Source organism: Anser brachyrhynchus (assembly GCF_964034855.1).
Source record: "Anser brachyrhynchus genome assembly, chromosome: 1".
NCBI lineage: Eukaryota > Metazoa > Chordata > Aves > Anseriformes > Anatidae > Anser > Anser brachyrhynchus.
The window spans coordinates 180,879,402-180,907,159 of NC_137694.1; the positions used below are offsets into that span (position 1 = coordinate 180,879,402).

Here is a 27,758-nt window from a genome sequence, read left to right on the forward strand (position 1 = left end):
TCCTTTTAATGAAGGATCAAATAATTACTTTGATAAAGATATATCCATACATTTCAGAAAACTGGGTAAGAGTTCTGAAAGATTTTTTCACTCTTACACTGATATATGGTGCAGCCACAATTCTTCCTCTGAAGTTTCACGTATGAACCACCGCAGAAGAGCAGGCATTACATACTGTCACGGCCTCATGCACATTGCTCTCTGAAAATGTGTCCTCTGTTTTGATGACCAAAGTAAATTCTGCACCAGAGGCAAAGCAACATAACATTGGTGTCTGTCTCCAGCCCACCTTCCCTTTTCTGTTGTTTACTGGACGTATCCTTGATGGGAACTTGATGATCTTAGCAGATACTTTTCATATTTTCTAATACACTTCCTCTGCTTCAGCATCAGAGGTTGTTGCTGGGTCACGTGAAACGGTTTCATGTGGAGTGTCAGCTTACAACATGGGGAAATCCTTCCCTTTAGCACCCATCCATACACATTCCTGCATCATGTGACATGATCAAAAAAAAGAAGGCTGCATTATTTCCCTGTTGAGTGTGGAGTTTCCGTGATATTTTCCTACTTGTTTACGTTATATCGTTGGAATCGATCAACAGTTTCCTCAAACTTTTGCTAAGTGGCAGGTAGGACTCATCGCTTGGTAAGTTTTCCCACACTCTTATTAACATGCTTGTTGCTGCTTGCTGTTTGTCTTGCCCTTCAGAGTGGGCAGTCACTCCTCTTCCTTTTGCCTGCAGAGCGCCAAAGCCCAAAGTTCCCGTCTTAGCCCCACACCCATCCTCAGAAATGACTGATATGGGTTTGGCGGCATGCTTCCGTGCTGGGAGAGCCTTATGTAAAGAGCACAAAGTGCATTCACTGAGCTATTCCCCGAAAATCATAAATCATTCTCCTACTGTCTGTGTTTGCTCGTTAAGGGGAAAAAACGCCCTGAGATCAAGCTACTACTGCTCAACGTCACTGTACCAAGAAAAATCTGCCTCAACAGGCTTCCAGGATTTGCTAGAATTAGACACTTACAGAAAGCTGCATATATTTCCTTTTTCATATATTGTATAGAATGCTGATAGTTTAGAGAAGACAGTAATTTTTATTTCTCTGTTTCTGTTGATTTTTTTTCCCTGATGAGTTTTCGCCTGGTGAAGCAGAATTCACTAGTAAAATGTTTATGCCTTGCTAATTTTTATTATCTATCTGTTAAATATTACAACTCTAAATTTGGAATGCTGTACATGGGAAAATCTGTAAATACTGTGCGATACAAAGTTCTGTTTAATCAGAAGTGTGCCAAATGCATCTCATCCTGTAAAAACTTATTCTTAGTACACTAAAAAAACAGATGTAGATTTCAGCTGTATTCAGTGACTAAAGTTGTACAAGTTTGGTGAAGATAGATAACAAAGCTTCAAAGATGAGAAATGAAATTTGCTTAGGTGTCCAGGTAGTTGAATGAAACACACAAATACTATGTTTATGTGGGATAAGAGCCCTCAACTGGCATTTAATGTGATGGTGATATGGGATGACAATAACAGTTGGAGCTTATATCCTCTAATAAATTATTTCAGAGATGGAACAGACTTTCTGGAAGATGGTGGCCTTCATACTACACAACTTTTGTATTTAAGAGTTCATACTCTATGTGGTTGGAAAAGCATAAGTAAAATGGATTAAGGACTGACTAACACATTCCCTTAAGCAATTGTCAAAGAAGCTCCAACATATTAGGGGGTATTCATACTAGCACTCTGCAGATATATTTATTAGGACCAATACTAGTATTTTTATTTGATATGGAATAGAAGATAAATTTAGTTCCAGTATAATTTGTTAATGACACAAAAATGAGAGAACGGTTGTACATAGCATAGACATACCCAGCAAAACAAAATGCTTGAATTTTATCTATATTTTGTGGCAAGAAAACTGAGAAACACATTTGATAGCTGAGGTACCTTAAAAATATTAAGCACCCCAGTAAATAAGAGCATGAGCTTTCTTGGGAAGAACAGAGTCAAAAGGTGTATTAGAAACTTTAGGCTTTGGATGACAGTAAAGTCTATGTAGGAGAAGGAAACCTCTCCTCTGCATAGAGCTAACAGGAATATTACATACACTTCATGTGTTCACCTTTGTTAAATGATTCTAAACCAGTTAAAAAGATGTGCAAATAAGCATGGAAGTTTCAGTGAGATACTGAAATTTACTGAGAACAGGTTAAAAAAAAAAATACAACAACAAACAACAACAGTTAAAATGTATGCCTAAGTTATTTACTAAGTTATTTATTTTGATATTAGTGAAATGTGTTGAAAGTGTGTTGATACAGAGAAACTGCCTATTACCCAGAGAAATAATAATGAAAATTTTTCTTGGTCAAAAAGAAAAATAAGGTGTGATATTTTCGTTAAGTTAGAAGGTTTGGATTGTTGTCTAGAGTTGTTTTAAACTGGTAGTAAAGTACAAGGTCAAACTGTGACATTGTAACTGTGTTAACACAATAGTAAGCATCAAAGTAAATTCTGTTTACTTTACTTTGTGTAGCTGCTAAGAAATATATCTCCATGCATTGGTTGTCCTGGTACAGAAATAATTAGAAACTATCTGTGAAAGCAGGAAAATGTATGTTATAAAAGGCATATGTAAGGGCATGTCGCCTTAATATCCTGGGTGAGAATTTTGGATATTGTATCTTTTTGGAGAAGATACATTAAGATAAAGCTCTCATTCAGATTTGACAGTCAATAACTTTGACAGGCTTGATCGATTCAATTCAGCAAGCAGACAGTGATTTTTCTTTTTTTTAATCATTTAATGGAGAGAAACTACCTGCTATAAAGTACACTTACTTCACTGCATGGCTGAATAAATTCAAATTTGAAATGATACTAAACAAATAAACAAAAACAACAGTTAATCACTGAAACTAACAGAAAGGCAGTAAATTCTCAAAATTTTCATCTAGAGCCCTTTCTGGAAGATATGCATGAATCAAATGTTAGCTGTTTTGCTGTGTATAGGGAAGACAGTTGTTATTGTTTCAGTAATGTGCAGCATACATGACCAGACAAAGTTCTGTTGGTGCTTTCTGGACGGACTTACAAGCAATGAATGTCTGAGTCACATCAGAACGGAAAGGTAACTAAGATTAGGGGTAAATTTTCAGATGTCTATCTTTGTCTTCGTTTAAAATAAATCAGATTAAAAAGTTTTAACCAATCAAATTATTCCTATCACATTACAGTTACTACAGCATAGGATACTGATGGTTTTATTTCTACAGTATTGTGTTAAGGAAAGTAGCCTGTTTCATAAAATCATAGAATGGCCTGGGTTGGAAGGGATGTTAAAGATTACCTAGTTCCTTCCAGCCCCCCTGCCATGGGCAGGGATGCCACCCACTAGATCAGGTTGCCCAGGGCCTCATCCAGCCTGGTCTTGAACACCTCGTCACTGGTCTCCACCTGGACATGTAGGCATTGGCCACCACTCTCTGGGTGCAGCCTTCAAGCCAATTCCTTACCCACTGAATGGTCCACCCTTCAAATCATCTCTCTCCAATCTGGAGATCAGGATGTCATGTGGGACTATTTCAAAGGCCTTACAGAAGTCCAGGTAGATGACATTGGTCGGTCCTCCCTTGTCAGCTGGTGCAGCCACTCCACCACAGAAGGACACCAGATTAGTCAGATGCGATTTGTCCTTGGTGAAGCCGTGCTGGTTGTCTTGTATCCCCTCCTTGTCCTGCATGTGCCTTGACATTGCTTCCAGGAGTAAATGTTCCATGATCTTCCCAGGCACTGAGGTGAGGCTCACAGGTCTGCAGTTCCCTGGATCCTCCTTTTGACCCTTTTTAAAAATGGGAGTGGTGTTTCCCTTTTTCCAGTCACCAGGAACTTCACCTGACTGCCAGGACTTTTCAAATAGGATGGGAAGAGGCCAACTCCATCAGCCCATTCCTTCAGGACTCTGGGATGCACGGCGTTGGGCCCCACAGACTTGTACCTGTTCAGTTCCATCAGGTGGTCTCAAAGCTGCTCTTTGCTTGCAGTGGGAGGGACTTTGATGCCACAACCAAACCTTGCCCAGAGGTTCAGGGACTCAAGACGGGGAAAACGTGACTGGCAGTGAAGACTGAGGCCAAGAGATTGCTGAGTACCTCAGCTTTCTCCATGTCTGTTGTTACCAGTTCTCCCCTCTCACCCATCAGAGGGGGCACACTCACCTTGTCCCTTCTTTTCTGGCTAATGTACTGAGAGAATCCTTTCCTGTCATTCTTTGCATCCCTCGCCATGCTCAGTTCCATCCATGCCTTGGCTTTCCTGCCCCCATCCCTGCACACCCGGACAGCATCCCTGTGCTCCTCCCAGGCCACGTCCCTGCTTCCCCTGCCTGTGCATTTCCTTCTTGCACCTCTGTCTGACCAGTAGCTCCTGGCTCAGCCTTCCCAGCTGTCTGCCCTCCCTGCCTGTTTTCTTACACAGGGGGAGGGAGACTTCCTGTGCTCTAAGGAAAGCATCCTTAAAGAGCTGCCAGCTCTGCTCAGCTCCTTTGTCCCTAAGGACAGTGTTCCAGGGGATCCCATCCACTAGGTCTTTAAACAGCTGAACGGTCGCTCTTTGGAAGTTCAGGGTCCTGACCCTCAGCCAGGGCATGCTCACTGCAGCCCAGACTGCCTCCAGTCTTAACCTCTTTAATGAGTTCATCTGCTCCAGTGCACCAGGTCCTGTAACGCTTCTCCTCCAGTTGGGTTGTCTCATACCTGGACCAGGAAGTTATCCTCAATGCACTCCGGGAGTCTCCTGGATTGCTCATAGCCTGCTGTGGGGCTTCCCCAGCAGACACCCGGGTGATTGAAGTCCCCTATCAGGATGAGAGTGTGCGAGCATGATGCTTCTTGTAGCTGAAGCTAGAAGGCCTCATCAACAGATCGGACAGCCTGTGGTAGACCCCAACCACAAGGTGTCCTTTATTGGTCCAGTCCTTAACTTTTACCCACAAGTTCTTGACCTATCCGTGGCTGCTTCTCAGAGGTATCTCGTTGCAATCAATCCATTCCCTAACATAGAAGGCAACGCCCCTGCCCCTCCTTCCCCGCCTATCTCTTCTGAAAAGGTTATAGCCCTCTATTCCACTGTTCCAGTTGTGTGATTCATCCCACCATATTTTCATGATAGCAATCAAGTCATAGTTTTCTAATTGAGTCATCTTGACAGCACCGTGGTTTCCAGCACCTCCTGTTTGTGTCCCATTCTGTGTGCGTTGGTGTGGAGGCACTTCAGCTGGGCTATCAGTCGCATCACCTTTTCAGAGGAACCCTTCCTAATTGCTTTGGGACAGTTCACAAGTGTTTCCCTGTTGTTTCCTAAAGTGATAATGCTCCCAGGTTCACTTCCATCACTTGGAGGTACATCTCCTTCCCTCACCGCATCTAGTTTAAAGCTCTGCTAATACACTCAGCCACCTTGCTGCCCAGAACCCTCTTGCCCTACCTGGTCAGGTGTGCCCCATCCAGTGTCAGTATGCCCGATCTCTAAGAAGTGCATCTGAGATCACAGAACCCAAGACTTTGAGCACGGCACCAGCCATGCAGCTAATAGTTCACCTGATCCATTTGTATCCTTCTTTTTGGGTCCCAGTTTCCAACTGGGAAGACAGAGGAGAACATAAACTTGCACTCACGATCCCTTCAACATCTTTCTGAGGGACATAAGGTTCCTTTTGGTATTTTGGAGCCTCTTTATTGCAGCCTCATTTGACCCTACAAGTAAGAATAGGAATGGGTGGTAGACTTCTGGCCTCACCAAGCCTGGTAGCCTCTTCGTAATATCATGAATGCGGGTCCCAGGTAGGCAGCAAACCTCTCTGGAGAAATTATCAGGATGGCAACAGTAATTTGTTTGATAAAGTCAAGAAGGAAAAAGACCATGCAAAACTAACCTGAGAGTCTAACAGTTAAAGTTGAGAGAGAGCCTTCATGAGTGAGTGTGTTGCTTAAAATCTCTTTATATTAAGTAAAATACACAGGAAAATGTAAGTGTATATGAATATACAAATATCCAAAATAAATTAATATTGGTATTTCATTTTAATATTTGCTTTCCTACACCGACAACATATAGGCAGTTTAACAGTTTTAATAGTAAACAGTTCACTAAAATCTTCATTTTCTATTCAGTTGTAAAGATAAATTTAAATTATGTAAGACAATACCTCAAATTAAATGCTAACTACATTCACAGAACAGATAAACGTTACAGGTTTCAACCAGACAGAACTATTACCATAAGTGTAAGAACAGACAAAGTACTGTAAATTCCTCAAATGCCAAGCACATAATAAAAACAAGGCAAAGAAAAATATCCACTACTCACTATTTTAACAAGAGCTTTTAATATATGGTCATTTATGTTGAGAATAATCTCACCTAATATTCAGCACTTAGGTGTTAGATGACTAGTATTAGTTAGTTAAGATCCTCTACTCTGTCAGTTCCTCTAAAATCAATGATCTGCAGTGCATTACTGTCTCTAGATGGCGAATTCCATTTTTAAAGCTGTCTGGAGCTTTTAAAAGCTCTTCACCTATTCATTCCTCTTTATTAATTACTTGGGAGACATATGTTTGTCCAGTTGAAACCAGCCTGTTTGTAACCCACATCTGAATATACTTGTTCCCAAGCCTTTTATAGCAGGAAAGCCTATGTCCACCTTGTACCCCACACAAGGACATTCTGGCAGACACAGGGCAAACAGGCTGTAATATCATCTATACGAATTCCCTGCTCAGCAAAATATAGGCCATCAGAGCTTTGATATCCCAAGAACGCAAATATATCTGATACTATTTTTTTCTGTAGGAAAAGAAAAGTAGACCTCAATTTTCAGAGATCTAATCAAATAAAAAAGAGCTCCTCAAATGTTATTTAGTTGACTTTAAATGAGTTTTAAAATAAAATTGGCACATACTTTGTAAACACCTGAAAATTCTGATAACATATAATTATTGATAACATAATATTGGTAATACTGATATTCTTCTCCTGAACTGCCTCTGGCCACAGGAAGAAAAAAACGTTATTCCAAAGCATTACAGATTGAGCTCTGCTTAGTTTGGGCCACATAGTTAAAGTGAAAAAAACTTAATAAATAGATAGATAGATAGATAGATAGATAGATATTGGGCTACTTTACTGTTGTAGCATTCCCACAAGAAAAGAAAACTAACAAACAAACAAACAAACAAAAAAACCTAATTTGTCTGGAAAGTATTACCCACATTGTTGTACCCCATTGTAGCTTCATTAGGCTATGGTTACTCTACAACTCCACTACTCCGAGACACTTTCTTAGTTCTGCTGCCTTTTTCTCCATCTGCTGAATGTTCCAGTGCCATTGTCTTTTATTTGAATGGAGTTTGTTCAGTTGGCAATGCAAACGCTTTAGAATAGCATCGTATCTTTTATTCTGTACCTGATAAAATAGAATAAAATACACATCAAATGTTCTTTCAAGACAGTATTTACAGAGGTGGGTTCACTTCACCTAACTCTGTGTACGTGTAGATTCTGACATTTGACTGTGTCATTCCATGATGACTTTATAGATACTGAAGAAACACAGAAACATGTAAGAAGTCACTCATCTGATTTATTGCAGTTATCTGCTTTAGGACAGTATCGGTTATCTGCTTTAGAACAATATCAGTCATGCCTCTTTCTCCCAGAAAAAAAAAAAAAAAGGAAAAAAAAACTAAGGCTGTCTCCCACTAACAGCTTAAGTGACCAGTTCAGTGTGGATACCTGGTTTGTAGATGTTTAACAAAGTAAATCCCTCCCAAAGATTCATAAGTGAGCATCTTACAGCTGTGGCAAGACTTTGAATGTGAAACATTTCAGGTTCCAGAGTGAGAAAGGATGAAATTTTCATTCTTTGACAACTGTGCTTGTGTATAAGTTAGAATACAAACGAGGTAACCTAAACGGCTGTAGTAGCACCTTCACTGTTGCAATGCACTCAGAAAGGTATTTTTTGCTTAGTAAGGCAAAACTGTAACAATGCGGTACCATACCAATTTTGCCCTTGATGCTGCATTATTTTGAGAAGTATTGCTGCTGCAGGCAACCCTTTGGAGATTTGCATTCTGAAGTGTAAAAATGTAAGACATTTATTGTAATAAAAATGTAAATAGTGCCTATTCACTTAAGGAAAAACTGGCCTCACCCTAATTTGAATGACATTTGAGTGGTAGTATTTAACTCTTCTTGTGTCTGCTTGTTGAAACATTATTACGTTTTATTAAATCCACACATGATGGCATAGAGCCGCAATGGAGTTACATTGCCAGTGACTTCTGTGAGTCTCATTGCTTAAATTTCACATATAACTAAGTAACTTCTTCACTTTTGTTTCATTAATTACACTGCCCTGTTTTACTGGTGATGGGTTGCTTGGCTGTCTACTATAATCCTTCACAACTTTTCTATGGATACAGTCAGATTCGGTCATCCCAATGAGTGCTTGCCAGATCTGAACATTACCAGGACTGTGTCACACAGCTTTGAAACATTTATGACCAACGTTATCTACTCTTCTTAGAAATGTGTCTCTAACTTCTTTACTGGGAACTGTCTGGAACCACGAAGACAAGGAACACTCATATGCTTAGTGAAAACCAGAGAAGGGGACTTTGCTCTTTTATTTGGCATCGTGTACATGTAAGTTAATCATTAGAAAATACGTTGTCTGGGTACTTCTTGAATCTCTACCACTGGAGTCCTTTAATAGGATGGACAAATATCTGTTAAGAATAATAAAGCTGCACAATGATGTCGGGAAAAGAGGGCAGCAGGAGAATAGACATTTTTTAGAGCTTTTCTTTTCTAATTAATTAATATAACAACCTATTTTCTATTATTTGTGGGTGTCTTGTAGTAGTTACTATGACAGAAGCCTCATCTCTACAGAGCTAATCACCCTCATCTATTGACATTTCCCTATCCAAACCTGAGAATTGGCTAGGCTTTTTAAGAGATAGGTATTGGGGCAGTCATTCAGGAAAGAGAATGAGACATGGCCTACAGGCTACTTAGAAGTTCACTGGTACCCCTGTTATAAACAGGGGAAGCATCCCTGTTATAAACTAAGTGTATGGCATACGAATTAGCCATGTCAGAGCACAGACTTTCCTTGGAAGAAAGGAAACTTAAGGGACAAATTTCCTTGCAGAAAGATGTTTCTTCCACAATTTATTTTTAATTTCCAAAATTCATCTTTTAAATGATTCAGAATGTCTGCTTTAGAAAGGCATTCCAAATCACATTCATGGACAATGTGTTTAGGCAGGGAAATCTTTGTGGGAAACCTGAGATAACACTTAGGCAAAGTGGGAGTTCAGTCCATTCAGCTTGAGTACTACCTCTAGCCATTAATGATGCTTCAATAGGAGTTCTGTAGGCATTTAAGTATAGGGCTGTATAGGGGCAAACTTTGACGAGTGCTTAAAATCATTGCTGAATTAAGGCTCCAGAAATTCTAGCAACAACAAACATATTAATCAGACATAATGATTTCCTTTATCTGAAGGCTCAGAAACATGGGACCACAGATACTCTCTGCAAATTAATGAGAGAAGGCCAGTTACTCTTGGCCCAAGCACTGCTAGAAGCTCACAATCTATACAAGATGTAAAAAAAGTACTATGACAAACTCTGACACCTCAAGGTGGGGTCAGTTTGTAGACTGACAACTGTCTTTCGAGGTGTACGTGTGACCTACCCTACATGTCTACATTCCTGGTTTGATCACTAGAAACCTATAGTGTTATACATACTATAAAAGTTCAGAAAGACTAGATTATGTGGCTCAGCTGTAGGTGCCATGAGCACTTACATTTGGTCAACTGAACTGATCTCTTTATCAGCTGGACTGACTACACCTCCGTTGATTATAATGGGAACTGTCTGACTTGTGTAGCCACTTACATTCAGCCAACCACTTTTAGGTGTCTTGAGCCGAATTCCAACCTTGCAGCTTAGTGGATCTTCATCCACGTCTCCAATATCTCCCTTTATTCACATCCTTGCACTAAGTATTCTTTCCTGGCTTGTGCTGAGGGCTGCTGGGTATTAATGTTTCTGCTTGTCCATTGTTAGTTTATACATTGAAAGTTGGACTATTTTTTAGAGAACTCTTAATAGAAAATAATATCCTGAAACATTTGATTTTTAATCCTGCTTCATTCTGAGACAGAAAGATCTTATAATCCAAACAACTGAAAAAATACATTAACCTTCACTACTTAATTGGTTCTGATAACAGAACAGAACATTATTTTTAGGCTGCCTAATTTCAGCATGGATTTAGAGAACTTTATTAGGAAGCTGTTGCCTTGGTAATAAATTATTTTTTCAGACACTGAATAGCAGAGACTAAAGTGGCTGTGCTTTGCTCTTCAGTTTAAAAATTCTCTGCCATTTCCCATAACATGAACGATAATTTTTTTTTCCTCCTGCATTTTACAGTGGCAATAGAGCTAACCTCAGTTCTGTTAATCTTTATATTATCAGGCTTTTATCATTACATTTTGTGCAATTTATTTGAATTAACAAGATAAATGATGTGAAAGTTCCAAACTAAAACCCTTGCAGACATGCAAAGTATTTTAGTACGGAACAAAACATAAAATACAGTTCAATTACCTAAAAAGAGAAGCGTTTAACTATTTATCAGAATTTTATCTTGTCAGCTACATATTAGCTGCTCTGTTATCCTTAATTTAATGTCAACTTAAATTAGAGAGATTCATTGGAAAACCATTTTCTTGGTGCAATTGATTCTCACATTAATGTGGTATCAGGAACCATGAGAAAAGTCATGAATAATCAAGTCAGTAGTGAGATTTAAAATATTTCAAAAGTATTACAGAAATAACAAAACAGACATCTTACTTTACTACCATTCAGTGACATCTTTCTTTTCAGAACTTCATTCCAAAAGTTAAAAGCTGAACTCCTTCTTAGGAGACTTTAGAAAAAATGTTCATAACTTTATCGCACCATAACAATTAAATTCTGAACTTTAGAAAGACTAGCAATACCAAGAACTTAAGAAAGCACGGTCACTATATGTACTTGAATAATGTATGGCCAGCAACCCTGTATAAAGTACTCCAAACTTCACCTGCACTATCCACCTTTTATCAGAGAACTGCAATTATATTTTATTGAAACGACTCACCTCAATTTCTTTTCTAAGCTTAGCATGCGTTTTTTTTTCTTCTTCCAGCAAATCTGTTTTTTTATTGATGAACTCTTTCACTGATGTGATCTCCTTTTTTAAAAGTGTAATTTCTTCCTTCGGGTTTAAGATAGAGAAAATCCCCTTGTTTAAAAGGTTGTGAAATACATCTGCTCATCTTATTACAACTGTCACCTTTTAATAGTCTCACTTCATTAATAAAGGTGAGATAAATATCTATTACACAGTTGCACATTAAAATAATCGTTAGGAATTAAATTAATAAAGAATCATAATTAAAATTATTAAAATACTTAATAATATGGTTTTATACACTTTAAAAGATATTCTCTTGCTCTAAAATATACAAACAACTGTAACAACACAGGAATCTGAATTCATTTGGGTGCTTATAATTTTGTTTTAAATTTAATTTAATGCAAAATCTGTGAATATTTACTGCAATATTTGAGATAGTTTTCTTTCTCACAGGCAAATACAATGATCATAGTCTTCTTTTATTGAGATTTTAAAAGTTGCCTGTACAACAAAGTTTTCATCATTATCCTTGAATAAAGTAACACCACATTTTCAATAACACAAGTTGCATCACAGCGGCAATTTGTGACTTCATTTCAAATTCATACATGTTTGCTCACGTATTCGCAAAATTTTGTGGTGAGGACTTCCAACATTTTAGCTTATAATAAGTCTTGCAATTAGGCTCTAACAAAAACAGTGTTAGACTGAAACACCAAAACAAATGAATGCTTTCTGCCTCCTCCTTTTTATCACCTTATCAAACCTACCTCCCGTTGGCAAACAGCTCAGCTGTAGTTCATTACCTGACAACAAAGTTAAATGAGTATTACGCTCTTAGATAAAAAGTATAAAAACATGGCTATATTCCATTGCTGAAAAATGAATGCTGAAAAGTGTACATGTAACTTTATCCAACAACCCACATAATCCCACAAATCACTTGGCAATGATAAACTTTAATTTACAACCCTGTAGTTTTTTTCTTAGCTGAGTTCATTCAATCTCATAGAATGAACACTTTAAAATAATATACAAGTAACTGGGGCTGATGATTTTTCTACTGCAGACTGATGTCTTAATTTCTTTAATTAATCTATCCTTTTAAATGAATCTCTGTTCCCCTAGTCAATTCATCGTGGATGTAAACTTATCAGACAAAATAATCATATTAAACTATGCCAAAATTATTTCACACAAAATGAAATCAATCAAAGAGGAAGTATAGTACCTGCACTTTCCTTATAACAGAGCCTTCTGGATTCTGGAGATCACGCATTAACTGCTCTTTCTTTGTCCTCAGCTCTGTAACGATGGCTTTCTTTTTAGCAAGCTCAATCATAACTGGCATTTTACTTTCCATCTCCCAAAAGAGATTTTTATGAGCCTTTATTTTTTCACGATATTCGCTATTTCTTGCAAATGTCATCTCATACTCTTCCTGTATTGTTTCTGCATCAAACCTCAGCTTCATATTTTCAGAATATAGGGCTCTGACTTGGGCCTCCAGGTTTTCGCAGTGATACTTTGTCACTACTATGGCATCGTCTTGCAGATATATTTCCCTTTCTGTTGTTTTTGTTTGTAACAGGATAGAATTCATTTCTTTTTCTAGTTCCTGAAACTTAGCCTGTAAAATATTTCAGCATTCAGTTAAGAGTATTTTTATTTGAGAGGATGCCAGGTATCTAGTTAAGCACTGTAATTTATATTTCTTTAACAGAAACTTCACTTTCTTAACGGGGTTTGAATTAAAGTTATTATTTCCTAAAATCATCACCTTAGAGACATAATGGAGGAATAGCTTAGACTTCCGCCTTAGATTGAGTCTAAAATATGAAATGAAGTATTATTCAAATTACTTTGACTTCCCCATATTTACAAGATACATAGTACTTGACGGATCAAACCCAATCTTAAAGTTTGTTTAGAGACCGAATCTCTTTTAGCCCAAATCAGACTAAAACCACATGGTACCAAACCCACACTTACACACACGCACAGAAACACATGGATGGGTGATGGAGCCTAACTAGCCTGTTCTGCTGAAGTCTTTATCCTGTCTTCATCACTGGAAATTTGAGATTAAGATTAATCCCAGCTATTTTTAAACTTCTAAGAAATAGGCACCTAGTCCTACAAAGGCCTCTACATCTTCTCACTGATGAGAAGCAAACAGCTCCAGGAAGCAGTACTTCGTGCCATCATAAAATGAGAGGGCTGAATTGCTGCCTCAGAAATGTTTGTCTCCCTTTGTTGACTACAGAGGTAGCCTGGATGACTAATATGGGTTTAACATCTGATTTGTAGGTGATGCAAGTTTGCTGTGATTAATCCCACCCCAAGTAACAGCCAACTATTGTGTATTAAGTGAGAGAATTTGCACTGTGATTTATGCTGCCTATTATCTTTTCTCTAATGGAAGCATTTATGTGTGCTATGAAGTATCCTATTCAATGCTTTGAACAGAATAAGGCATTATCAACTGTTAAGAACAATATGTTTCTGCATAACTTTTAATTTGGAAATCCTGGGTTACAGTTTTAGCAGGATCAGTATCTCTGCCACCATTTACTGGGAACAAAAGATCTTAATGGAAAAGATCTTCGATTTTGGAAAGGAAATTACAGTCTTACATGTCTACTGTGACACATACACATGGGAATAGACTGGAAGGTGAACAAGCGGTTCTGCATTCAGTTCCTAACTACTTAATTTAGTTGTTCTGCTAACAATAATGTTTGTACGGAATTTCCTAACATTTGTCTGGGTTTTTTTTTTGTTGGTGGTGGTGGTGATGGTAGTGAGTTTTTTTTTTTAAGAAAAAGAAAGGTGTTGGAGAGGAAGAAAAGAAATTAGCTAAATTAATTATCTAGGACTGTAAAGTTCTGTGTGTTTTTGAAAACTGAAACTCTTAATTGCTTGATCATAAGTTAATTGTTACATCGTCATAGTATGTCACAGAAATATTATTAATATAATATTATCAAAATATTACAGTATATTATTAGAAGAAATCTTCTTGCAAGGTGTGGCCAGTTATTAGACCTTCCTAACCAATAAAAGTCTTCACTGCTCTTTCAGATAAGATATCTTTGTGCAAAATTTCAAATATCAGTTATTTCAGTTGTAGAGCTATTTGCAGATGTTATAATAGGATTTCCTTTTGCATTCTCTCATGCTCAAAAATGTCTGAACACTGTTGTGGTTTTCCTCATACTTAAATGTATGTCTCTTGACAGACATTTTTGGTCTCAAAGTTTAAATGACAATTGAAGCTTAACAAATTCTGTGAGAGATTGTAACAGAAATGATTACTTAGTCTTCAGGAATACTACACATATCTAACGTTTTACAAAATAATTAAAAATAAAAATAATTAAAATAAAAATGGACATCCGCTAAACACGCAGAGAAAAAATATTCTGAAAAAAAAAAGCATTCTGTATGCTAAGAAAAAAGGATAGTTTTGGAAAACCTGATAAAAGGGATGCTTTCAAAATCTTTTTTTTTCTTTTTTTTAAATGCAAAAAGCTCTAACTTTATGTTGATTATTTAATGTTGTGGCTATTTCAGCATTTTTTCTCAAAATAATAATAAATAAAAACTTCTGCTAAAACTTACTCTAATGAAGTCTTAGCTAAGGAGCAACCTTCCAAATAATGATGCACATGCAGTTTCAGCAAGGCCTAAATACCACACAGTGGAATAGAATAGCTGCCTTACAGTTAAATGCAAACACTCAGAAAAAAATGTACAATCACCTTATCTTGTTCACAGGAATACTTCCTCAACTAATGAATAAATTAAATGAATTGAACTCCTCTAAAGAAAGCTTATTACCTGTAACTGGAAAAGAACTGCTTTGTTTTTTTCTATCTCTGATGACTGTAAATGCTGCTGCTCTGCAACTTGTTTTACCACTTCAGTTAGTGATTGATAATTCTGCTTGGCCATTTTATAGAAGAGTTGACCTACAAAGACATAAAAGAGAAGCGAATTGTGTTATCAACATTCTGTTTAATTGGTAACTGTTAACGTATGAGTACAATACTAAGGACTTCCCTATGCTACATTTTGTTTAGCTATATGTACATAATCATATACACTCAATTTGGTTTTGTTCATTTTTTATTACCAAGAAGAGGTTACCAATGGGCAGATGCTCAAAGATGATGATTGAGAATCAGAACTCTATCTTCCAGAGTTTTATTAAATAAAATATTGCAATATTCTTCTGGCTTTTCCAAAGAACAGGTCCTTATTTTTTTTAAATCACAGAAACACAGAATCACAGAATGGTTGAGGTTGGAAGCGATTTCCAGAGACCATCTAGTCCAACTCCTCTGCTCAAGCAGGGTGACATAGAGCATGTTACTGCAGACATCTTAAATGCAATTTAAAGCATATCTTCATATTTAGCCTGAATGCTTACATTATTGCAGTTACCATACTGCAAAACTATCTGTTAAACTATCCTTAATTTATGACAGAAAATAAATGGAGAAAGCTGTCACACTGGAAACCACAAACCAGTATCATTACAAAGAAACCCCAATGACTAGAAAGCTTTTAGTACCATCTTGGTATCACTTCAGATATCATAAATTAATGAAGAAAATCTGTATTGTAATAGAAAGTGGAACTAAACTGTGTTGAAAACATGCAAATATGACTTGACACAAAGTGCACCTTCAGCGTATTAGAAGGCACACAGATGAACTGCGTCTGCAAGCTGGTATGCTCGGCCAGGAAACCACCTTTGTCATTTCGTATGTAGGGCTGTTGCTACTGTCGTGCGGCCATCCCTCACTTCTCCCCTCTACCGCGCTCCCCCAGCACCCTCACACCCCTCAGCACGGAGGAGCCCTTCCCCTTGTGGCACAGAGCCCCAAACACCCAAAAATCGTAGGAAGGGGAACGGAGCCAGGCGGGCGCCCCGCACGTTCCGTCCCCCTCAGGAAGGCTGTAATGGCCGCCCCCGCCCCTTCCCGCCCAAACCGCCGGGGAGCGCCGGGCATGGGGCCGTGGGGCGGCGCGGCCTCAGGCGCTTGGGGGCGGACGGGGAAGCTCGGGGAGGAAGGCGGTGTGAGGGGAGGCGGCCATTGCCGGTTTCCAAAGGGCGCTAGGGGACTGGGGGAGGGCGGCCGTGCCTAGCAGGAGACGGAGCTGAAGCGTGGGGAACGACGCAGCCTGTCAGAAAGGGGGTGGGGGCTGCGCCGTGGGGCTGAGAGGGGAAGGGCGGCCTGGCTTGTCCCGCGGCTGGGGCACGTTTATATGGCTCTTTGGCGCCTTTATGTCCCCAGAGTTAGCGAGTGGCGTTGTATTACGCTGTGTTTTCTGTCATCATTTGTTAGTGTTCGATATGCACTGCAGAGGACCTAAGTTTTTCTGAGTGCTGTTGAGTTCCAAAAAATAAAAATAAATAAAAAGAATCATAAACGTTGGAAAAAGCCCTCCAAGATCATCTGGTCCAACCATCCCCTACCACCAATGTCACCCACTAAACCGTGTCCCTAAGCACCACGTCCAGCCTCTCCTTGAACACCCCCAGGGACGGTGACTCCACCACCTCCCTGGGCAACCCGTCCCAGTGCCTGACTGCTCTTTCTGAGAAGAAATGTCTCCTCATTTCCAACCTGAACCTCCCCTGGCGCAACTTGAGGCCATTCCCTCTAGTCTTAATGTGCAGTCGTGGACCCATCTTGCCTACACACATATTCCTCACAATTCCAGGCTAAATAATTTTAACATTGAATTCCACAATTTTTTTAATTTAACAGCTCGACTCTGCATATGGTGGGTTTATTTCATCCCTTTTATGAGATGGCAGAAAACTCAGTATAATACACCAGCTGGAGAAGTAATCCCAGTTTGACATTTTCAGTATTGTTTTGTATCCTGACAATTTTCAGACCTTTTCTTTATCCCTTTACAGCACTCTATACTGAAAATAATCCCTGTAAGTCTTTTTTTTTCTTCCTTAGTCTGATTAAAGGAAAGAAAATTGCTTTGTTGGTCTCTCTTTGTCAAGCCCCTACTGTTAATTTTTAATGCCATGCCCTAGTTCAAACACATTTGACAGTGGGCTGAAAGCCTCAAAGATAACTGCTCTCTGCAAACTTCATGAAAATTGAAAATGTACTTCATGTAAACTTCCTCCGCTGGGCAGAAGAGGAAGGACAAGATACCCACATCGGTTCCCTTCGGGACTGAATGCTGGAAGAGTTCAGCTCTCATCCCTTTGCCCAGCGTATGCTGGAAGACAAAACAAGAAGGGAAATGGCAGGGGACTCCAGAGGTGTATCCTGGACCTGGCAGAAATGTAGGTGTATTTCAGTTTGAAGAGAAAGGAGGGATAGGAGTCATAGGAGAGCAATTTGTAGGAAATTCGACTTTACAGATTCCTCTGTTCATGGAAAAAATATTTTAATTTTTTGTGTCTGTTTCTTCAGTTGTCATATGCTTATCATTGCTATGACAATGATTTTAGCAAGGCTGAGAAAATGTATTTATTACCATATGATTCTTGGACAAACCCTGATACAAATTCCACGTTCCCCTACTTGCCTTCTGACTGTTGAATTGCCCTGTCAAAACACTGGCTTTTTTTACCAAGCGCTGCAAAATTTCTCACTGCTCCAAAGAGAAGTTTCCTTCCTCATTTCAGGCGGTGGCAGTGAAGACTGGCATCTCTTAACCTCTGTCGGAGCCTTTCTGACTGTGCTTTTTCTTGCCTGACTGCTAAATCCTTCACTGGAACATGCCAGTACGCGTGCCTTGCCTTATAGATCCCTCAGAAAAGGAAACTTTTGGTCTGCACAAGTTTCCCCTTAACTTCTCTGTATTCTTGTTCTGCCATACGTCTCTGAATCTGAGATGGTGCTAAGCAAATGCACTGGCACGCGTGATGACAGCAGTAAGTTACATGGCAGGGTTAATGCTGCTTCCGGGTTTAATCCTTAATCACGGTGATGCCTTTCAGTACAGTTTGTTATTTCCTGGGGATAGTGACAGCAACAAAGCAGGGTCTCATCACGAAGAAGAAATACAGGTTCCCACTCCAATCTTACCTAGAATAGGAATTTCCATCTTGTACAAATCAGCTGCAAGACTGACAGTGAGAAGTGAGATACATATATAAAGCGGGCAGTGTGTTTATAGCAGATGATATCTTGCAAGTAGTTAAAAGGATTGACTGCCTGTTGTAAGTAATTTTTGTTTATTTTTGTTTATTATTAAATTTTTTAACTCTTGACTTTACTTATAAAAACTGTGTGTACTTCAATTTTTTAATTTTAAGTGCTGATATCTGTTTCTTCCACCTTTCCTAAATACCCTTAAGTTAAGAGAGGCATAATGTTTTATTTTAATCCAAGTTAAGAGGTTTTTAAAGTTTTTTTGTTTGTTTGTTTGTTTTGCTTTGTTGTTGAAGCTTTATTGCAAGTGTGCTCTCATCCCTGTTGATTTGGACTGCTTTAATGTTTTCTCTGGGCATCTCTCTCTGGCATGATGTTAAATATTTCTTTCCTGTTCTATTTTCCCAGAACAATGTCAGTTCTCTGAGTTTCTGTAAGATAAGATGATCTGTAGGACTCACAGATGCAGGAAATTGCCAGCAATCTTGTCTAGACTGACAGAGAATTTTCAGGACTGGACCTCTGGGTTTTCTGAAAGTTGCTTTTTAGATGTCTTTCTGAGCTGTCTCTTCTCCACCACTTGGTTTTACGTCTTTCATAGTTTCTTTTCTATGTTCACTTTGCATTTCTCCTTTTCACTCTTGATCTTCTCCTTACCTCTCCTCTCTCCTCATCATCTGTCATTTTCTTTGATTTTATTTTCTTGAAGCCTGTGCTAGAGAATCTTAGTACTCTCCAAATTTTTGTGCAGACAGAGTTTCAGAGAGTGAGTGGAATGGCTGACAGGTGGCCTTGGCTTCGAGTTTGTGCAACTATTTGTCTTACACTGTGTACTGGAACGCCCAACTCCTTTATTAGAGCACTTTATGCTCTATCTCTGATGCAGTTATGTGCAGTGTGAATTTCCATTTAACACGGAACCTAGAGCGTGTTGCTTAAAACCTGAATAACCATGAATGCATTTCTAATAAGTCAAAGCGTTGATTTGCTTGGCAAGCCCATATTTTGAGAAGGGTTTTGTTTGCGGGACTTAGAAAGCAGTCATGAATTTCTATTACGAGTCTAAGCAAATTTACTTCTGACACCACTGACCTCAGTAGAGCTCTGTGATGCAAAACTGGAAGGATATGAGGGTGACTCAGCCCCATTGTTCTTGTGTGTACATCTCAATAATTGGTTCTGTGGACTTTTTGCAATGCATAGACAGCTTAATAATAATGCAGGCAGCTTCCTCTCCCTCAGCAAACACTTTCTTTGGTGGTATTCTCATGGGGAAATGTGAGGACAACAATGAACTCCACTTACTTTCCTCTGTTGACACATCTGAAGTGGAGCAATAATCTGTTTTTCCACTACACCCCTCTGTTGTACTATCTTTGCTGAGGCTTTTAGCTGTAGTTAGGTTGGGACTTGTCATATTCTTACTGACCTCCCACAGAGAGAGTCAGGGTAAGGAAAGAAATCTCTGGATTTCCCAAGTCATGATGTTTGATATGAGACTGTTTCGACACTGTTTCCCTTGCAAGCTGTTTTCTCTAAAATCTGTTATCAGTTGTGTGCAAATAACACCCTGAGCAAAATCGAGAGTCATAAATTCCTTGGCAGATGCTTTTATCTGCTGTCACATTTTGATGCTTTCTGTTCACCTGTTTTGATAGTTGCTAATTAATCTTTGTAAGTGTTCAAATCGCACAAAGGAAAACACCATTTTCAGTCAGGATTGTTTTTCTTCCAGTCTGGAGGAAAGAACAATGAAGAAAATAAGGAATGCATTCTGTAAAACCTCCTCTGAATAAACAGTCCAATAAAACAAAGGTCTCTGATCAGGTGTTAATTTGTGTCCATGCACAATTCATTCCTGTGCAGAGGAATGGCAGTATTAAGGAATAATCTAAATAACTATGGAGTCTTCCCACTGGTGATAAAGCTGAGTCACATTCGTCCCAGATAAAGCACAGTGCTTAGTCATGAAACAGCCATCTGCTCAAGGTTCCCAAAGAAAAGGGATCCAGTCTTTTGATCCATACCTCTGGAGGCTTTCACTGGAAACACTGAAAAATTATCAAGGACAGAGAAAATAAAATAAGATGCTTCTAAGGGAATATGTAAAATATGCATAAAAATATTTCAAAAATATTTCATAGCAGAAAAAGGAAGAAAGAGATAGGCAGGTTTCCGAAGCAGACAGGAAGCCCAGAAGAGAGGGGGCGGGGGAAAAAACAACACAGAGAAAATGAAAGTACACCATGAGCCGCAAGACAAGCCGTGAACTACAGGATGGTTTTGAATAATCTCAATGCAGCTTGATTTCAGAGCAAAGACTGCAGTTAGCATAGTGGAGAAACAAACCAGAGACTGTGCACAGTGTTTTATTGTTTTCATTTGGTTGTGTGTATTTCTTATGTTACTAGGTGAAGTTTCGGTATCCTGTGCTGAGTTCCTGTGTGTCCTGAGAAGAAGAACTCTGCCTAACATGTACCCCTCAATGTAGAAGCCAGAAATGAGCAAATTGGTATTTTCGGTTATGCAAAAGGGAGAAGCGTAAAAAATCTTGCAGAGGTCAGCGGGAAAGTTGTGGCTGTGCTCAGAGCCCAACACCCATACTGCCAGGAAGGGTATCAGATATGAGCTCCAACTCAGCGATACGTGTGTGAAATGCCTCAAAAAAAAATTGTTCTAGAAAATCCTCCAGTCCCAGTAAGCTGATAGCGTGAAAACCTCCATGTCTGATTAGCCTTACAGGAGGTCCAAGCACTCAGAGGCCAAGAAGATCGTTATGTTAATGTGGGGTATTTGAATCAATAAATCTAGTATCAGGGACTAACCTTTTCTCATCTCTGATCTGGGATAAAACTGAGGTAGGTGTGGTGGTATGGAAATTTAAATAAATGTAAAATATTTCGCACTTTCTGTAATTTTGCTGCAGTACTTTTTTTGCATTTTCTTTTAATTCAGGGGAGGAAATCCTAAGACAATAATTATAGCTATGTCACCTTATCTACACAACATCACTAAATACATTGCTTTAATAACATAACTCTATTTGTTTGGACTAATGGTGTTATCTTGGCTTTTTTTTTTTGTAGGAATCTTTAAATTGCCTAGACTATGGAGGAAGCAATACTGATTGATCTGTTCAGCCTACCAGCCATCTTGCAGAACAACATCCAAGGACTGCTATGTAACACTCTGGAAACTATTGAGAAGTGCTCTTCCATCCCTGCTCCGTTTGTTTATGTCATGTGCTGCCAAGTGCAGGGCAGTGAACGGAAGGGTGAGCAAGATTCCTTGCTTCCAGCTCTGAGAGATTTCCAGAGTCTGAAGAAAAGACTTGAGGTGGTATGTGCTCTGACTACAGCTGCTGCGTTGTACACCATCAAACAAAGACTTGATGAAAAGGACATAAGCACCATTAAAATTATTCTCCCTACCTTAAGGAAAGAATTAATGAAAGTATATATAGACCATCTCTTTACTCCAGTCTACCAGTTTGAATTTGAGGATTTACAGGTGCCATCTGATTGTAATAACCTACAGATAACTGAACCTCAGAGTGAAGGGCAAACACTTTCCACACAGGACGTGGCGCTCATCCAAAGTGAGATTCAGATGTACTTGGAAAGCCTGCCGAGTCTGAAAGGGGAGCTCACCATCCTCAAATCTTCCCTGATCCCAGGTAAAGTGGACAGCAGCTAATAGATTTTATGTAGACTGTTCGCAAGCGTATTTCTTCAAGGGAATTTCAAAATGGGTAAGATTTGGAAATGTCTTCAGGCAGCAAATATCTCCATATGGTGCTGTGATAATGTCTGTAATAGGGAAGGTGTCAAGGGAGATAGAGTAAAAGACCTGCAAGTCTGTTCCGGACCTGGGGCATGATCAGTGGAAAGAGAAACCTAGGTTTAGTGAGAGCATTATTGCAGGCAGTAAAATCTGTTCCACTCTGTCTGGGGATTACACGCTCTGGGAGTTACCATCATGTTCTGAAAAGACAGGATGGGAGTTTGCCCCAGTCTTCAGCCTTATGTGCTCCTGGTTAATCAGACTTATGTCTCAGTGTCCCTGCCGTGGAATGACCCAGTTTACTGCAGTATGTCTGTCAATTAGTGTAATTGTGGGGTCTCTTGATTCAGAGGGAAGCTGAGAGGTTTCCTACTGCAAAAATTTGGAACTGTTTTTCCCCAAAAATGTCTGAAATGACCCAGAACCTAAAAGGCACTCTAGTTACTTAAAGCCATCTGCCTTTGTTGTCCTTCAAGTTTTTGTCTGTGACTTTTGATCACACTGCATAAAAGATATTCTGAATCTCAACTCTGATTATGTCACTGAGCTTGTCAGCTATTAAGATAGCAAAAAGCAGTTCTAAGAGTCTCTTTGTTCAGCTTTGCCATGCAGAACCCTCCCCCCTACCAAAAAAAACAAACCCGCAGTGATTCCATTTGGTGCACGAGACCACAATAAAGTCTCTACACTGTAAACACAGAAGATTTTTCAAAAACGCTAGTTCTTGATCCTCTCAGTATACTTCAAAAAGATGTTTGAGATTGTGTGAAGTCTTGAGAACTAATAATTCATTTGGCAGAAAAGCTTGGGAGATGCCACCTTGGAATGTTGCTTTAGAAATCGACTCTTCTTTTCCTCTGTGAGTTGGCTTTTTTGTAGGGTTTGCACTACAGCTCTATAAAAAGACAGGCAATATCTGCCAGGACTCCATCTCACTCAAACCCCTCTATCTAGACTGCAGAGGATTATGATTATGAGCAAGAAGGAAACTTAGAATTCTTCAGTTTCAATGTCAGATTTAAATAAGGGGTAAAGCAGCACTCAACTTGTTTGACCAATTCCAGTTATCTTCAGTATAAAGCCACCTAATATTTGGACTGGTCTTTTGTTAAAAGCAATTGTTTGTTGTCTTTTTGCCTTGTCAGATGATATCTTCCTCCATGGATTCACCACAAGGACAGGTGGGATCTCCTACATACCAGCTCTAAGCTCCTGCAATCTCTTCAGCAGTTCTAAGAGGAGGGACCCACAAGTTGTTGTTAAAGAAAATCTCCGCAGGCTGGCTAATGCTGCAGGATTTAACCCAGAGACTTTTCACAGAGTCAAGGTACCTTATCAAACACTAGATTTACATAAACTGATCAAATCTTCCTTCATGCATCACTGGCTAAAACTGTAGGCATTATTCTTATCTTTCTCAGGAAGAACTTGTGAAAGGCAGGGCAATTAAAACATTTACTCTGGCAGTTTATCTGTGGGAACAGCCATCCAAACTATCAGCCATTTGGTGCAATATGGAGAAGCAGCACTGTTTCTTCCAAGTATATTCTAACATTTGACTTACCACAGGGTAGAATAGTCTGATAAATGATCAGCACAGTTTCTCTTAAAAGGAAACAAACAACAACACTTCTTTGGTGTCTTTCTACTGATACTTGTGCATGCCATTTAAACAAGGGAGTGCCTGATTTCCATGCAGAACAGTTGGTGCAGAATAGAGTGTTTCATGAAAAAAAATACATTAGTCAGAATGTTTTTTTACTGTCTCATCACTATGCACATTCTGGTTTTGTTTTGACAGACTGATCATGCTAATGCTGTGTATATTATGGGAAAGACAGAGCCTGACAGCTATGATGGAATAGTTACGGATCAGAAAGGTGTTACAATAGCAGCTCCAGGAGCCGATTGCATACCTGTACTGTTTGCTGATCCTGTCAGAAAAGCCTGCGGTGCAGCTCATTCTGGTAGGAATTTTAAATCACAGAAATCAAAATAACTAGAAGACCCCTGTTAAGGGAACTTTGGACAAAGAATTAAAAATTAGCAACTGAAGGTGCATAAATAAAATGAATAAATGAAAGATTATGTAACTATTTAGTCCTTTGCTTTTTAAGCCTGTATCTTGGGGGGGGAAAAAAAAAAGAAAGAAAAAAGAAAAAAAAAAAGCTAGCCTTGGGAATAATTTGTTTCCCAAGCTATGAAATTGGTTGGTTTTATAGCTACAATAATAATTATTTATGCATTTATACATTTATTTTTCTGAGCTGGTAACCAAAACCAAATAAATACTTTCTTTGCCCCATCAAACTTAATATGTAAAAAATGTCCTCAAAACCAGAGCAAACCCCAAATGATTCTGAATCAGAAGAAATATTTAGTTAACCCAAACAACAAGAAAACTGAAGTAGGGATGGTAAGGGATGGTTAGGACAACCTGGGGAAGTGTCTGAAGTGTATGCCCCAGCTGTTAGGCTAGAATATGTATACTATAGTGAAATTTTACTTTTGGGGATGTTTTATTAAAAGAAAAAAAGTATTTATGAGGTCAGAGAGAATGCATGGCTACGAGTTTCTCCTCAGCTTTGATGCTAGTACACACCTTCATATACACACTTTTATATCTGTGAATTTTCATAAGGGAATCAAAACTTTAATTTTCCTTCAATGAAGTTGTCTTTTTCTCTAGGTTTCTCTAACCTAGTAAGCTTAGGTTAGAGAAATTAAGCGGAACGAGAATTCTACTATGGCTGTCTATGAGAGAGAGGAATATTGTGGTTTTAAAGGGGGAGAAGGGATGGAAATAATTTTATCCACTCTTGAAAGTTTTATGGGTTTGAAGTTTTACACTGTTTTACATCAAACCTCGTAGCTGTAAAATATTTCAATCTGTATATGCACCTTTCCTTGCTGCCTCTTCATTTATCTTGTTCTGCCTTCCCTGACTCACCATACTGTGCCCAGCCCACACTGCTGCCTTCTCCAAGCATACCTCCCATCTCGCGCCTGAACTCCCACATTCCATCTCCCAAGTTATGGCCCTCATTCCCAGATCACATTCCTTGCAAGGTTTCCAGTTATCTTATAGTTTTTCTTGCCTAAATCCTTTCCTTCCTTGCCAGCCCCACTCAAATCGTGTTTAACTTGAATACGTGTTGCTCTGCATACAAATCCAGACAATTAGGTATAAGGTCGTGTCAGTCTTTGGATGTTGAAAAACAGGAGAAAAGTTATTAGGATATCCTATCCATCAGAATGAGACACTCCCTGTGCAATGCAAAGACCGCCTAGGACTCAAAATGAGATATAAGAACTCAAAGCAAAACTTTCTTCTACTTGTTCTGAACAATGCCAAAGTGTAAAGTGTAAGGCTAGAGACTTGAGCCTTCTTTTTTTTTTTTTTCTATAATAACAGTAAAAACATTTTTACAGTGTTATATGTTTCTCACTCTAACATATTTCTATTACGACGTATTCTCACTGAAATGTTCCAAGGTCAGAGGAGCGGTAATGTGTTCTAGCTGCTAAAATTGGGACACATGGAAAAAGGAATTCAGGAATCCTAATCCAAACTCTCCTCTCTACAACTCCACAAAATGATGATAGCATAATCATACCGCATCATCATATCATATCAACATATAAAATCATGACAGTTGTTGATGTGTTGTTTTTTAATATAAAGAATTGCTGTATCTATTCATTTATACTTTGAATAATAACATGCTTTTAGTTATTATAAAGTTAAAGAGAAAACTTATACATTTTTTTCAACCTCTTATTTCTCACAGGATGGAAAGGCACGTTGTTAGGAGTTTCTATGGCCACAGTAAATGCGATGGTATCTGAATATGGCTGTAACGTGAAAGACATCCTTGTGGTCCTGGGCCCTTCTGTAGGACCTTGCTGCTATAAACTTCCTCACGAATCAGCTAAAGAGTTTCACAGAATTGATCCAAAGTGTGTGAGACACTTTGACTCTGCAACTCCATATATTGATATTAGAAGAGCCACACGGTAAGTCTACTGAGCGCATTTCCATAATATGCACTTTTTTTTTGTGCTGAACTAGAGATGACAGCAAAAGAACTTGTAGTGTTAATTCCACATTAATTATCAAAACAGAGTATTACCCAGCAGTACTATGGTGAGGGTCCTCACCATCTTAAAGTGCTCTCTAAGTAATGTGCAGATCAACAAATGATACCTTCAAATCAAAGGTATCTGCTCACCTTTGCTGGGTTTCAGCTATTATTTTATTGTTATACTTTTTCTGGAATATTAAAAAAATGCTCAAATTATGTGTTTTAATGGTTGCAGAAAAGCAATATTTTAATCTAATATTGGGAGAAAAATAAAAGTAAAAGTCCCAACTACAATATTGGCACAATTAGTTCAATTGGTACTTGAGGTGCTGTCTGAATGATAGGAATGTGAAGATGTACAAAAATTACTGTTTTCTGTTTGTCTTTCATAAAGGATTCTTCTTGAGAGTGGTGGGATTCTTCCAGAGAACATCCAAGATGATTCTGTTACAGACCAGAACCAAAATATCACATTCTGTACTGCATGCCATCCTGAAAAATTTTATTCTCACTTTCGTGATGGCACTAACTTCGGCACACAAATTGGCTTCATATCAATCAAAGATTGAGATAGTATCTGTCTCTTGCTCTGGAGTAGTAGTTAGACAATAAGTCTGGTGTGTTGACTGTTATCCTGCTCTCCTGGTAGATTTCTTTCCTTCTTTGTTTCACGGACTTGCGATGGAAAGAGTACACAGGCCTTAAGATTCTCCTGCTTCTTCCATTCCCTGTCATTCTGAGGCAAGAAGAGATGTCTAAGATACGGATCCTGGCTTGTGTGAGCCAGGTTCCAAAGGAAACAAGGACAGCTCACAACAGTAATGAAGCACTTCTGCAAAGCCAGATGCAAGATCCCATTTTCTTGCCTTTTTGACCAAATATATCCCATAAACCTTACTGGTGGTGAAAGCATAAAATAAACAACAAACAAAAACAGTAATAAAATAAAAGTCTTCATTACCTTCTGGATGAGTCTTCTGAATGAAGTTAAGGCTGACATTGCTGATAAAGGAAAGGAAACCTGTATTGCACATTAACAGTTTGGGTACGCCCATCAGTGTATGTTTCAGCTGAAGGTTAGCCATAAAAAATGATGTGCCTTTGATTGTTTTTGTTTCGATTAGCTTGAAAAAGAGCTTCAAAGCACTTACAAAAATAACTTGAAAGTGAGAAGCAAGCAAGGTCCTTTGGGGCAGACATTGTAAACATATGAATGTTAACTTAAGCATTTTCTGATTGTAAAAAAAAAAAATAAAACTAAGACTCAGTATAATTTGACTTGTATGGTCATGTTTCCCTAGGATTTTTTCTTTGTCATTTGTGCTCTGCTGATGTCCATTGAGACAATTTCCACAGTACTCAGTTATTTAATAAGTATCTGAAAAGGAGAGTGAACTTATCCTCAGTTAATTTTACTGACCAATTGTTGACATGTTTGTATTGCTAGTAAATTCAAAGTGTGCACTGGT

General features: G+C 38.7%; 2 protein-coding genes across 11 annotated transcripts; one reads left to right on the plus strand and one right to left on the minus strand.

The window, feature by feature from the left end:
- The first annotated feature begins 429 nt into the window (after positions 1–429).
- LACC1 (laccase domain containing 1) lies at positions 430–27,758 on the plus strand. 6 transcript variants are annotated; one of them, XM_080564968.1, is made up of 7 exons: positions 430–629; positions 8,604–8,722; positions 21,508–22,097; positions 23,350–23,531; positions 24,006–24,171; positions 25,996–26,221; positions 26,684–27,758. In XM_080564968.1, the coding sequence occupies exons 3-7, from the start codon at positions 21,530–21,532 to the stop codon at positions 26,856–26,858; spliced, it is 1,317 nt and encodes a 438-aa protein (XP_080421094.1). In that variant the 5' UTR covers positions 430–629; positions 8,604–8,722; positions 21,508–21,529; the 3' UTR covers positions 26,859–27,758. The 6 variants fall into 6 exon arrangements, with proteins under 6 accessions (XP_080421094.1, XP_080421092.1, XP_080421093.1 ...); XM_080564964.1 differs by lacking the exons at positions 430–629; positions 8,604–8,722 and adding exons at positions 18,286–18,489; positions 20,833–21,279; XM_080564966.1 differs by lacking the exon at positions 8,604–8,722 and having other exon boundaries at positions 430–646.
- Positions 653–17,596, minus strand: CCDC122 (coiled-coil domain containing 122). Of its 5 annotated transcripts, XM_080565009.1 has the most exons (6): positions 15,862–17,596; positions 15,126–15,256; positions 12,514–12,912; positions 11,244–11,360; positions 7,285–7,478; positions 653–5,767 (listed from the first exon to the last, which is right to left on the minus strand). In XM_080565009.1, the coding sequence occupies exons 2-5, from the start codon at positions 15,237–15,239 to the stop codon at positions 7,326–7,328; spliced, it is 783 nt and encodes a 260-aa protein (XP_080421135.1). In that variant the 5' UTR covers positions 15,240–15,256; positions 15,862–17,596; the 3' UTR covers positions 653–5,767; positions 7,285–7,325. The 5 variants fall into 5 exon arrangements, with proteins under 5 accessions (XP_080421135.1, XP_080421133.1, XP_080421134.1 ...); XM_080565007.1 differs by lacking the exon at positions 653–5,767 and having other exon boundaries at positions 6,076–7,478; positions 15,975–17,596; XM_080565008.1 differs by lacking the exon at positions 653–5,767 and having other exon boundaries at positions 6,076–7,478; positions 15,934–17,596.